This window comes from Ipomoea nil, unplaced genomic scaffold (assembly GCF_001879475.1).
Source record: "Ipomoea nil cultivar Tokyo-kokei standard unplaced genomic scaffold, Asagao_1.1 scaffold2922, whole genome shotgun sequence".
NCBI classification, from domain to species: domain Eukaryota; kingdom Viridiplantae; phylum Streptophyta; class Magnoliopsida; order Solanales; family Convolvulaceae; genus Ipomoea; species Ipomoea nil.
This window is the reverse complement of record NW_017619350.1, coordinates 1471129-1482543: the sequence shown is the minus strand read 5'-3', so window position 1 is coordinate 1482543 and position 11415 is coordinate 1471129. Positions and strand designations below refer to the sequence as shown.

At 35.1% G+C, this 11415-nt stretch overlaps 2 protein-coding genes across 5 annotated transcripts; both read left to right on the top strand.

Moving 5' to 3' along the window:
• LOC109161277 (putative F-box protein At1g32420) lies at window positions 1-1125 on the top strand. The gene has a single exon (XM_019309599.1). The coding sequence runs from the start codon at window positions 1-3 to the stop codon at window positions 1123-1125; it is 1125 nt and encodes a 374-aa protein (XP_019165144.1).
• Window positions 1126-2324: 1199 nt separating this feature from the next.
• On the top strand, window positions 2325-10560 carry LOC109161510 (receptor like protein 30-like). Of its 4 annotated transcripts, none has more exons than XM_019309935.1 (3): window positions 2325-2690; window positions 8489-9233; window positions 10483-10527. In XM_019309935.1, the coding sequence occupies exons 1-3, from the start codon at window positions 2339-2341 to the stop codon at window positions 10511-10513; spliced, it is 1128 nt and encodes a 375-aa protein (XP_019165480.1). In that variant the 5' UTR covers window positions 2325-2338; the 3' UTR covers window positions 10514-10527. The 4 variants fall into 4 exon arrangements, with proteins under 4 accessions (XP_019165480.1, XP_019165479.1, XP_019165478.1 ...); XM_019309934.1 differs by having other exon boundaries at window positions 2326-3953; window positions 8723-9193; window positions 10443-10560; XM_019309933.1 differs by having other exon boundaries at window positions 2327-3953; window positions 8723-9233.
• The last annotated feature ends 855 nt before the right edge of the window (window positions 10561-11415 follow it).

Below are 11415 nucleotides of genomic sequence, written 5' to 3'. Positions count from 1 at the left end.
ATGGACGGAGGGAGATTGGCGGCCGTCGTTTCTGATCCACCGCCGTCACCGTCAAATTTTCCTCGCGATATCCTCGTGGAAATTCTGAAAAGGCTCCCGGCAAAAACCCTCATGAAATTCAAGTGCGTTTCGAAAGATTGGTTTAACCTAATACGCGACCCTTCCATGGCAGAATCTCACTTTAACCACGCTCGAACCCGGCCCGACGCCTCGCACCTTCTGTTCGCCTTCTTCGCCATGGACAACCAAATACAGACAATTTTCCCGACCAACAAGAATCTTTTCTTAAGTTCGCAACTCCCGTCGCACATTTTTGACGAGGATTTTCAACCTTGCTCTAACGTTGTCAACGGCCTTGTTTGCGTCTGTTCAGTCCGGTCCATGCAGCCACGTGTTTGGGTGCTCAATCTCACCACCACGGAGAAGAAAGCCCTCCCGCTCCCACCAAGCTTGGCCGCTAAGAATTATTATTGTGTGCCAAATTTCTGCCGAAGCATATTCTATCTAGGGTTCGATTCAGATCCAGTCTCAAACAAGTACAAAATTCTCCACAATTACAACGAGGCGTACGAGGTGCTCACGTTGGGAACCCAAACCTGGAGGCAGGTACGAGGAAACCCGGCCGCAGACATTGGCATCTCTCTGAACGGTCGGGAAGGTTTCATTTTTCAAGGAATCGGACACGAAGGTATGGCTTCCATTAATGGCAGAATTTATATCAAAAACTTAAAGGAGGAGGTTATATCATTCTTCGATTTGAAGGAGGAGAAATTCGGAGAAGTGGATTTCCCAGAAAGTATAGAGGGCGTTAACCGTTACACGGATTTAGCCGACTTTGGAGGGAAATTAGCGGTTGTGGTCGGAAAACATGAGATTGTGAGGCAACTCCGAATTTGGATTTTGGAAGACTACGATAACAATTATTGGGTTGAGAAGAGATTAACACTACCAAATTATAATAATCATCTTTACGTGGAATTCATGGGTGTTATAGATAATGACAAGGTAATAGTTAACTGTAAGAAAAGCAGCTGTTTTGATGTAAGCCCTAGTTATTTTTTATATTATGATTTGAAGACGTTGGAACGTACTAAGAGGAGTATAATTATGATGCAGCCACACTAGGATCCTCTGTTGTACAATTATGTTGAAAATATTGTCCCTTTGTGATGCATGATTACAAACTAACTAGATAGCTAGGTTTAATATTAGTTAGTTAGTACTATGTTTTCATGATTATAGAGTTAGTTGTCTTTAGATCTTATCTGAATGATTATTGTTGGTTATTTCTTATAATATTTTGTTTTAAGTATTTAGCTATTAATCTTTTTGTTGTTGTTGTGGTTTTGTCAAAAATTATATAATTGTAAGAATATAAGTCATGTAGTCACATAATTATATATTATGTAACAATCAATTACTATAATAACTTCTGGTTGAGTGGTTATAACTTGTAACCCTAATAAGTATGTGGTGGATCTTTCTTTGGAAAGTGAAACCTGGAGGCATATATATATATATATGCTGAACGTAATTATATGGATCGGAAGTAGTTGAGCTAGGTTGATCTTAATTATCTACTATACAATTATATATGTTGAAGATATATATTGTCCTTTCAATATAATTTTGTGAGAAGTGATTAAAACCAGCTTAATTACTTTTATATTTATGAATAGTCTGAATGCATGGTAATGTACATACACACACGTAGTAATATGGACCCTTTCCTTTTGGGTGCATTATATTATATTATTGGAATGGATGCATTCACCATAGCTTTTATTTGTCTCCTTTTTAAACCACTTTCCCAACTTGTCGTCTTGTAATTGGTCAAAAATATATATGAGGAAATGAGCTAATGCGTTGTACACGGCAAAGGGGTGGAGTGGAGACTTAACTTTACACTATCACTTTTTTCCTATTTGGTCATAATTTAATTTGATCAACTCAACCAAGATTTTTTTTAGATTATATTTTTACATTAATTAATGACCACATATATACGAACAATCCATGATTTTGTGTTTGTTTGTAGAGAGCAGTAGACAGCATACACCAAAGAAGTTATATGATAAAATTTCAGCTAATTTGGTCACACAGCTAATTAACTTGGTAACTATAACGTTCTAAATTTGAACGTCATAGAATCTATTTATACTGACTTTTTTAATTTGAACCGATCAGCTACGGAGCAACCTCCACAGAAAATTAAAGCGACGTCAAGTCAAAAAAAAAAAAAAAGGAATTGTTCCCACTAGACGTGTGGTCCTACCAAATGGTTTTACCACTTTTCCCTTTCTTTTAAATTAGGAGGGTTTCACCTCCTAGCTACCATATGTCCATATCAATCTTGAAACCACTCCACAACAAAGAACACATACACGTACAAGCTAGTATAGCTAGAAAGATGATCATGCTCACTTCTTCTCAAGTGCCTTCTTTTCTTCTTCTTCTTCTTCTTGTTATTTTTCCCCTTTCATTACAACAGATGCAAGAAGCATTAGAAAGTGCAGAGGGAAGAGCCCTCCTTGAGTGGAAGGAAACCTTATCCAATACTGATGGTGTTCTTGATTCATGGTCCTTTTCCAACCTCAAAAATATTTGTAACTGGACAGGGATCACTTGTAATAATGCAACTACATATGTTTCTAAGATCAACTTGAGTGGTTATAATTTCAACCTCACAGGTACTCTTCATAGCTTTGGTTTCGTTTCATTTCCGAATCTCACCCATTTAGTCCTCTATGATAATAGTTTCATTGGATCAATTCCATCCGCTATTGCTAACCTCACCAAACTCACATTCTTGGACCTTAGTCTAAATCATTTTGAATCTAGTATACCACTAGGGATTACAAAGTTAACAAGACTCCGATATTTAGACCTTTATGGAAACAATCTCGTTGGTACTTTTCCCAATCAGTTTAGCTATCTTCACAACCTTCGATACCTCGATATATCAACTAATCCTTTCGGTGGCCCATTTCCAGAAACAATATTCTCAAATCTAAGCAAGCTTCAGTCTTTATATTGTGAATCAAATCTTTTTCAAGGTCCCTTTCCAATCAATATTACCAGCCTTTCAATGCTTAAAATAATCGACCTATATGATAACCATTTCTATGGCATTATACCTCAAGAAGTTAGTCGACTCACAAATTTAGTAGAGCTTGATCTTGGTGAGAATAACTTCTGGGGTGCCATTCCACCACAAATTGGAAACCTCAACAACTTGGAGACACTTAATCTAGCAAGCAACCATCTTTCTGGGCCTATGCCTTCTGCATTTGGAAATCTGACAAATCTGATGTACTTGTTACTTGCTCACAACAATCTCAGTACCACCCTAGAGTCATTTTTATGCAATTTCAACTCCCTAGAAATTCTAGATCTGTCTAGGAACAATTTGCAAGGTCCACTACCTCAATGTTTATGGAACTTGAGCAAAAATCTTTGGTTTGTGGATTTATCAACAAACCAATTTGAGGGAAGTATTCCAGGAGAATTTGCAGAGAAAAACATGTTAGAGTTTATCAATTTGAAGGGAAATCACTTGGGAGGGCCATTGCCTCGAGGCCTAGTAAATTGTAGCATCCTTAAGGTTCTAGATGTTGGAAACAACAAGTTGGTTGGTTCTTTCCCACATTGGTTAGATGTTCTCTCTCATTTGGATGTACTTATCTTGAGATCTAATCGATTTTATGGCACAGTAGGCACTAATTCCAACACTAAACATCCATTCCGAAAGATGCATATATTTGATATCTCCCACAACGAGTTCACATGTGCTTTGCCAAGGTATTACTTGGAGAATTTTGAAGAGATGCAGAATGAAAGTGCTATTGGGGATGACATAGAGCTCTCCCAAGATGATTATATAGACTTTGTGTTGAAAAGTATGGAGCGTCCAGTGCGGAGCTACAAATTGTTTACATTTCTTGATTTCTCCAATAACCACTTTCATGGAGAGATTCCACAATCGTTTATAGGAGAGCTACGCTACATAAGGTATTTGAATTTATCCCATAACCAATTGATCGGCAATATTCCATCATGGTTAGGAAATTTATCTAATCTTGAGGCACTTGATCTCTCATCCAACCAACTAGTTGGTAAAATTCCTGAACAGCTTGCAAAATCATTGAGATTTCTAGCTGTACTAAACATCTCCTATAATCATCTTGTTGGTCCTATACCACATGGCCCGCAGTTTGACACATTTAATAATGACTCCTATTTGGAAAACACGGCTCTATGTGGATTTCCACTAACGATACAATGTCAAGGCAGCAATAATGGGTCACCGCCCCAAACACTAGCACTAGAAGGAGAGGATTCAGGAAATTTTGGGGGCGGATTTGGGTGGCGAAGTGTTGTTGTAGGATACTGTTGTGGCATGCCATTTGGTATTTTTGTGGGATATCTTGCGTTTTTATATAGAAGACCAAGATTGTTTGTAAGGTTTGCGACTGGAGATAAGAATTGAAAGGGCTGCGCTGCAGGTATATGATGAGCTTTGGTTTTCATTTTGATGGAGTATTTCATGTGTGTTTAATTAATGCGCTAGTGCAGAGTGCTTTGAGTTTAATTTTCATTTTGAAACTTGCATGTATTGTATTAGCGGTTATTTTAATTTCACCTATTGTACGTTTTAATGAACAAAATTTCTTTTGTGTTTTGGTATGATGTATAAATATACACATGTTGGAAATAGTTGATAGATTATGTTTTAGCTAGTATAGAATATATATATATATATATATATATATATATATATATATATATATATATATATATATATATATATATATATATATATATATAGCACTTTATATCCTATTGTTCGTCATTATTGTGTTTTATAAATTTCATTGTTTGTTATTAAAATATATATATATATATATATATATATATATATATATATATATATATATATATATATATATATATATATATATATATATATATATAAAAGGAAGATCTAGATGGTTTGTAAGCTAGGTTAGAATTTGTAGAATATGATGAAGTGACAGGTGGGCTGAGATCAACTTATAACGTTTTATCCGTTACTATTATTACTATTAGTATAACATTATGATAAGTTATGATAATATTAAGTATTTGATGTGGTGCAACACTAATAACCTAATAGTTAGACTACCATTATGATTAGGAGTCTGGTTAGGATTTAGGAGACCTAAATTAAAGACATACAACCACAATGGCCAATAGTTATATAAAGTCACTAGTCCTCTGACTGCTCACATTACATACCCCATACACCAATACAACATCTAGAGAAATCTGAGTAAAGTGAGGGCAAAATACTCGTATTATCTCTGCAGCAGTCCGAATCGTTCAATTGTCTCAAGAACTATGGCTGGAAGTTAGTCAGTCATGTATCACATATTATATGCATGTAATATATATTTAGTCTAACACAACTAGTATAGGAGATGTATATTAGAGGGATAATATAATGATGCCAATTAAATTAGTGAGCTATAGCTGTGTGAGCAGGCTGGATTGCAAATCCATCCCCACCCGGCCTGGAAGTATTAATTATTTCATTATTACCACAAGTAATTAATTCCAACATAAAAAATAGAGAATTATGTCTTTCTCTTATTGCTGCACAACCCCTTAATTATTAAAGTTTAATTTGTGTGTGTTTTTTCTTTTAAAGAAAATTTAATTAAATTTCATAAATCAAACATTGAATACAAGAAGGAACAAAGTTTAGAAGGGTCGGGAGACATTACAAGAAAATTAAATTTATTAATAAAAAAATTTGTAAATATTCAATTTAGCAATAAATTTCCCTATAAGTATTTAACCAAATAGAGGGAAATTTGATCCCTAGGTATTCATAAACTATTGTTGTCTTGTCTCCTTCTAAACCAAAAAGCGGAAACACAAAATTCAAAAATTTTAAAAAATCTTCTAAAAATTTATAATGAATCACTTCATAAACAATTTGCCAACTTGACTTCTAAGTCCACCAATGTCTTTTTCGTATTTGATCATCAATTTAATTTGATCCACTCAATCAAGATTCTTTTTAGATTATGTTTTAACTTTAATATGTGAATGACTCCATTATTTTTTTAAAAAAGTTTGTAATAAACACACATACATCACTCTAGAGATAGATGTTATCATATCACTTTCTATAAATTCCCTTGCTTGACTTCTAAACACTTAGCTATCGAAAGTCAACAATTAAAACTAAATTAAATTAAAAAGCAATTATATAGATTACGCGATAAGCAAGCTAAACTACTCATAAGTTATTTAGTTTAGAATCAATAGATGTTTAAATTTGATCCATTACTATGAAGTTTAGTAAAAACTCAAATTAAATAACTTGAATAACAAATTGAGTAGTCAAATTGAAACATCTTAACATTTAGTTTGAGCACGACATTCATGAAACCAAGCCAACTTTTTCTTTTTTATCTACTAAATTTACTATCCACTAAATATAATAAGAGCTAATAAAGTAGTTATGCCTCTAACATGGAAAAAAATAATGATATAATTGTTTGTTTAAATGAATGGTTTGTATTATTTTTGTTTTAGTATTTTCTTATAATTTTACTTACTTACCCTTTGTTATTATTACTGTATTATTTTGTCCTCTTAATATCTCACATCCCATCATTGTAAACTTTAATTATAAAATTATAATTAAGATATAATATTAAATTTTGTTATGATATTTGATTGTATGTAAAATATTTTTTATTATACTTTTTTTTTTTGCCAAAAAGATAGGAAAAAAGAAACTTTAATTTATTAAGCCTATTTGAGTGAATTATATATCATGTTCAGCACATACTATATATAGGTTAAATTGCAGTACCACTACATAGTGAGTAAACTTTAGTCTACTTAAGTGAATTACATCATATTCTTGGAGTAGACGTGGGGAAAGATTTTAATTTTTTTTCCTTTTGTTTGAAATTAAAAGGAATATAATTTAGTAGAAAACTACACTATAAGATGCGAGTAAATTTGAGTCTACTTGAGACAATTACATCATATCCTTGGAGTAGACGTGGGGAAAGGTTTTAGCTCTTTTTTCCTTTCTTTATCAAAAGGAATATAATTTAATAGAAAATTAGAGATGCATATAGTACTTGCTTATCATCAATCTTCAAACCAATCAACCACAAGAAAGAACACAGACCAAACACATACTAACTAGAAAGATATTGATCATGCACCTGATCATCACTTCTTTTCTTCTTCTTCTTCTTGTTATTTTTTCCCTTTCATTACAACAGATGCCATCGTTTGAAAGTGCAGAGGGAAGAGCCCTCCTTCAGTGGAAGCAAACCTTATCCAATACTCATGGTGTTCTTGATTCATGGTCCCTTTCAAACCTCAAAAACATTTGTAACTGGACAGGGATCGCTTGTAATACTGCAGCTACGCCATCGTATGTTTCTAAGATCAACTTGAGTAGTTATAATTTCAACCTCACAGGTACCCTTCACAACTTTGATTTCATCTCATTTCCGAATCTCACCCATTTAGTCCTCTATGATAATAGTTTCGTCGGATCAATTCCATCCGCTATTGCTAACCTCTCCCAACTCACATCGTTGGACCTTAGTCTAAACTTTTTTGAATCTAGTATACCACTAGGGATTATAAGGTTAACAACTCATTGGTACTTTTCCCAATCAATTTAGCTACCTTCACAACCTTCGATACCTCGATATATCATTTAATCCTTTCAGTGGCCCATTTCCAGAATCAATATTCTCAAACCTAAGCAAGCTTGAGTCTTTATATTGTGAATCAAATCTTTTTCAAGGCCCCTTTCCAATCAATATTACCAGCCTTTCAATGCTTAAGATAATCGACCTATATGATAACCATTTCTATAGCATTATACCTCAAGAAGTTAGTCGACTCACAAATTTAGTAGAGCTTGATCTTGGTGAGAATAACTTCTGGGGTGCCATTCCACCACAAATTGGAAACCTCAACAACTTGGAGGAACTTAATCTAGCAAGCAACCATCTTTCTGGGCCTATGCCTTCTGCATTTGGAAATCTGACAAATCTGCTTCACTTGCTACTTGCTCACAACAATCTCAGTACTACCCTAGAGCCATTTTTATGCAATTTCAACTCCCTAAGAATTCTGGATCTGTCTAGGAACAATTTGCGAGGTCCACTACCTCAATGTTTATGGAACTTCAGCAACCAACTTTGGTTTGTGGATTTATCAAGAAATCAATTTGAGGGAACTATTCCAGAAGAATTTGCAAAGGGAAACCATTTACGGTATATCAATCTGAATGGCAATCACTTGGGAGGGCTATTGCCTCAGGGTTTTGTAAATTGTAGCTATCTTATGGTTCTAGTTGTTGGACACAACAAGTTGGTTGATTCTTTCCCACATTGGTTGGACGGTCTATCTTATTTGGGTGTTCTTGTCTTGAAATCTAATCAATTTTATGGCACAATAGGTACATCCAAGACTAAGCGTCCGTTTAGGAAGCTGCATATATTTGATATCTCCCACAATGATTTTAGAGGTGCTTTGCCAAGGTATTATTTAGAGAATTTTGAACAGATGCAAACTACCAATGCCACTGCAGATAATATAACTCTCTCCTATGATGATTATATAGACCTCATGTTGAAAATGAAAGAGGCTCCAGTGCAGAACTTTGAAATCGTCACACTGGTTGATTTATCAAATAACCACTTTCATGGGGAAATTCCAGAATCAATAGGAAAGCTAAGCTACATCAGGTTTCTGAATTTATCCCATAACCAGTTGACGGGTTGTATTCCATCATCATTAGGAAATCTATCTATTCTTGAGGTACTTGATCTGTCATCAAATCAACTTGTGGGTAAGATTCCTGAACAACTTGCAAAATCATTGACATTTCTAGCTGTACTAAACCTTTCTTGTAACCATCTTGTTGGTCCTATTCCACATGGCCCGCAATTTAACACATTTAGCAACGACTCCTTTATGGGGAACACGGCTCTATGTGGATTCCCACTGACAATACAATGCCACGGCAGCAATAATGGGTCACCGCCCCAAACACCAGCACCAGATGGTGAGGAGGATTCAAAAGTTTTTGGGGGCAGATTTGGGTGGCGAAGTGTTGTTATAGGATACTGCAGTTGCATGCCATTTGGTATTTTTGTGGGATGTCTTGCATTCTTGTATGAAAGACCAAGATGGTTTGTAAGGTTAGTGGTACCGGTTAGGACTTAAGGAATAAGAAGTGGTGAAAGTGGCAGAGATGAGATTTGGTTTTCATTTGATTTGTGCTTAATGCTAGCTATGCATGCATATCAGAGTGCTTTCGATTTTTCATTTTAAAACTTGTACGAGTGCTTATTTTAATTTCACCTAATGTTTTAATCAATTAAATTTCTTTTGTGTTTTGGTGTGATGTATAAATTAAATACACACATATTGGAAATTGTAGATTGCGTTTTATGAATTTTTTGTTGTTGTTAAAAATGCCTTGTGGGGGGTAGTTTTGTCTTAATTGTATGCATGAGTGCTTCTTTTCATTTCACTGTGTACGCAATTGCTTCTATAAATATAACAAAAATTTTTGTTGGGTGTGGTTTGCGTGCTATTACTCATGAATAGTTCTGTAGGGTTTACTTCTTCAGTATTGTAACTATTATACGCGAGTCATGTTTACGCTATGCATATTTTTAGATAGTGATCTCAGGTTTTCTTCGCCATGTAAAAATTGTTTTGTGTTTTTGCTATATTCTTTCTTGTGTAAGAACATCAGACGACGTCGTTCCCTGGGTCGTTGGAATAAGTCGAAGGCCGTTCAGACGACGTCGTTTTACTCTTGCCAGCCGTTTTAACAGTTTTGTTATGATCCAGAATTGTAGGGTAGTGGATTGCTTAGCTGTATTTTCCTTCCTTGTTTAAAAGGATTAGAGTGCTGTAGTTTTTATGCTGAATAACAATTACAATTTCCTTTTTCTAAATTCTTCTTCTCTCCCTACCCTAATTTCTACTCAACCCCCTCTCAATTTTCTGTTGCAATTCTAAGGAGTATTGCAATATGTCATCGAACCAACTAGTGGGTAATATTCCCGAACAACTTGCGAAATCATTGACGTTTCTGGCTGTACTAAACCTTTCCTACAATCATCTTGTTGGTCCTATTCCACATGGTCCGCAATTTAACACTTTCAACAACGACTCCTATTTGAGAAATACAGCTCTTTGTGGATTCCCACTGACGTTACATTGCCAAGGCAGTGGGCCGTGGCGGCGGCATCAGGTGGAGAGGATTCAGGAAATTTTGGGGGCGGGTTTGGATGGCGAAGTGTTGTTGTATGATACTGTTGTGGCATGCCATTTGGTATTATTGTGGGATATCTTGCATTTTCATATGGATATGCCATTTGGTATTATTGTGGGATATCTTGCATTTTCATATGGAAGACCAAGATGGTTTGTAAGGTTTGTGCTTATACTTGGAGATAAGAAGTGAAAGGGCAGGGATGAGCTTTGGTTTTCGTTTTGATGGATGATGCAATGTTGGAGCATATATATATTTCATTTGTGTTTAACGCTGGTGCAGTGTGCCTTGGTTTCCATTTTCAAGCTTGTTTTAGTTTTGTCTTGTATGAGTGCTTCATTTCATTTTCATATGCAACTTCCCAGCTTTACTTCTAAGTCAACGATTTGATTAGATTATCACTACTGAAAATTATGGAATTTCCGACCACCTGAAAGTGATCCTAAATTAAGTTGATACTAAAAAATGGTCGAAAATAGCAACAAAGGTTTTTCCGGATACCAAAAGTGGTCGGAACAAGACTTTTGACTTGATTTAAAATCACTTTCAGGTGGTCGGAAATTTCATAATTTCCAGTAGTGTATATTCTAAGCAACTTCCTAACATGATTTCTAAGTCAAAGAATTGATTTTCGATCACTTCTTTTAAAGCTAATAAGCAGCGCATATATGCATGAACTGAAGCTAGCTAGCTAGCAAGCTTAATTAGATAGAAAAATGATGATGGTCACAACTTCTTCTCGAGTGGCTTCTTTTCTTCTTCTTATTATTCTCCTTTCCCTTTCATTAGAGATGCAAGAAGCCTTAGAAAGTGCAGAGGGAAGAGCCCTCCTTCAATGGAAGGAAACCTTATCCAATACTCAGGGTGTTCTTGATTCATGGTCCCCTTCAAACCTCAAAAACTTGTGTAACAATTGGACAGGCATCACTTGTAATACTACGCGTACCACTGCAACATATGTTTCCCAGATAAACTTGAGAGATCATTCTAATTTCACAGGTACACTTGATCGCTTTGATTTCGTTTCCTTTCCAAAGTTCACCCATTTTGTCCTTTCTAACAACAGTTTCTTCGGGTCAATTCCATCGGCTATT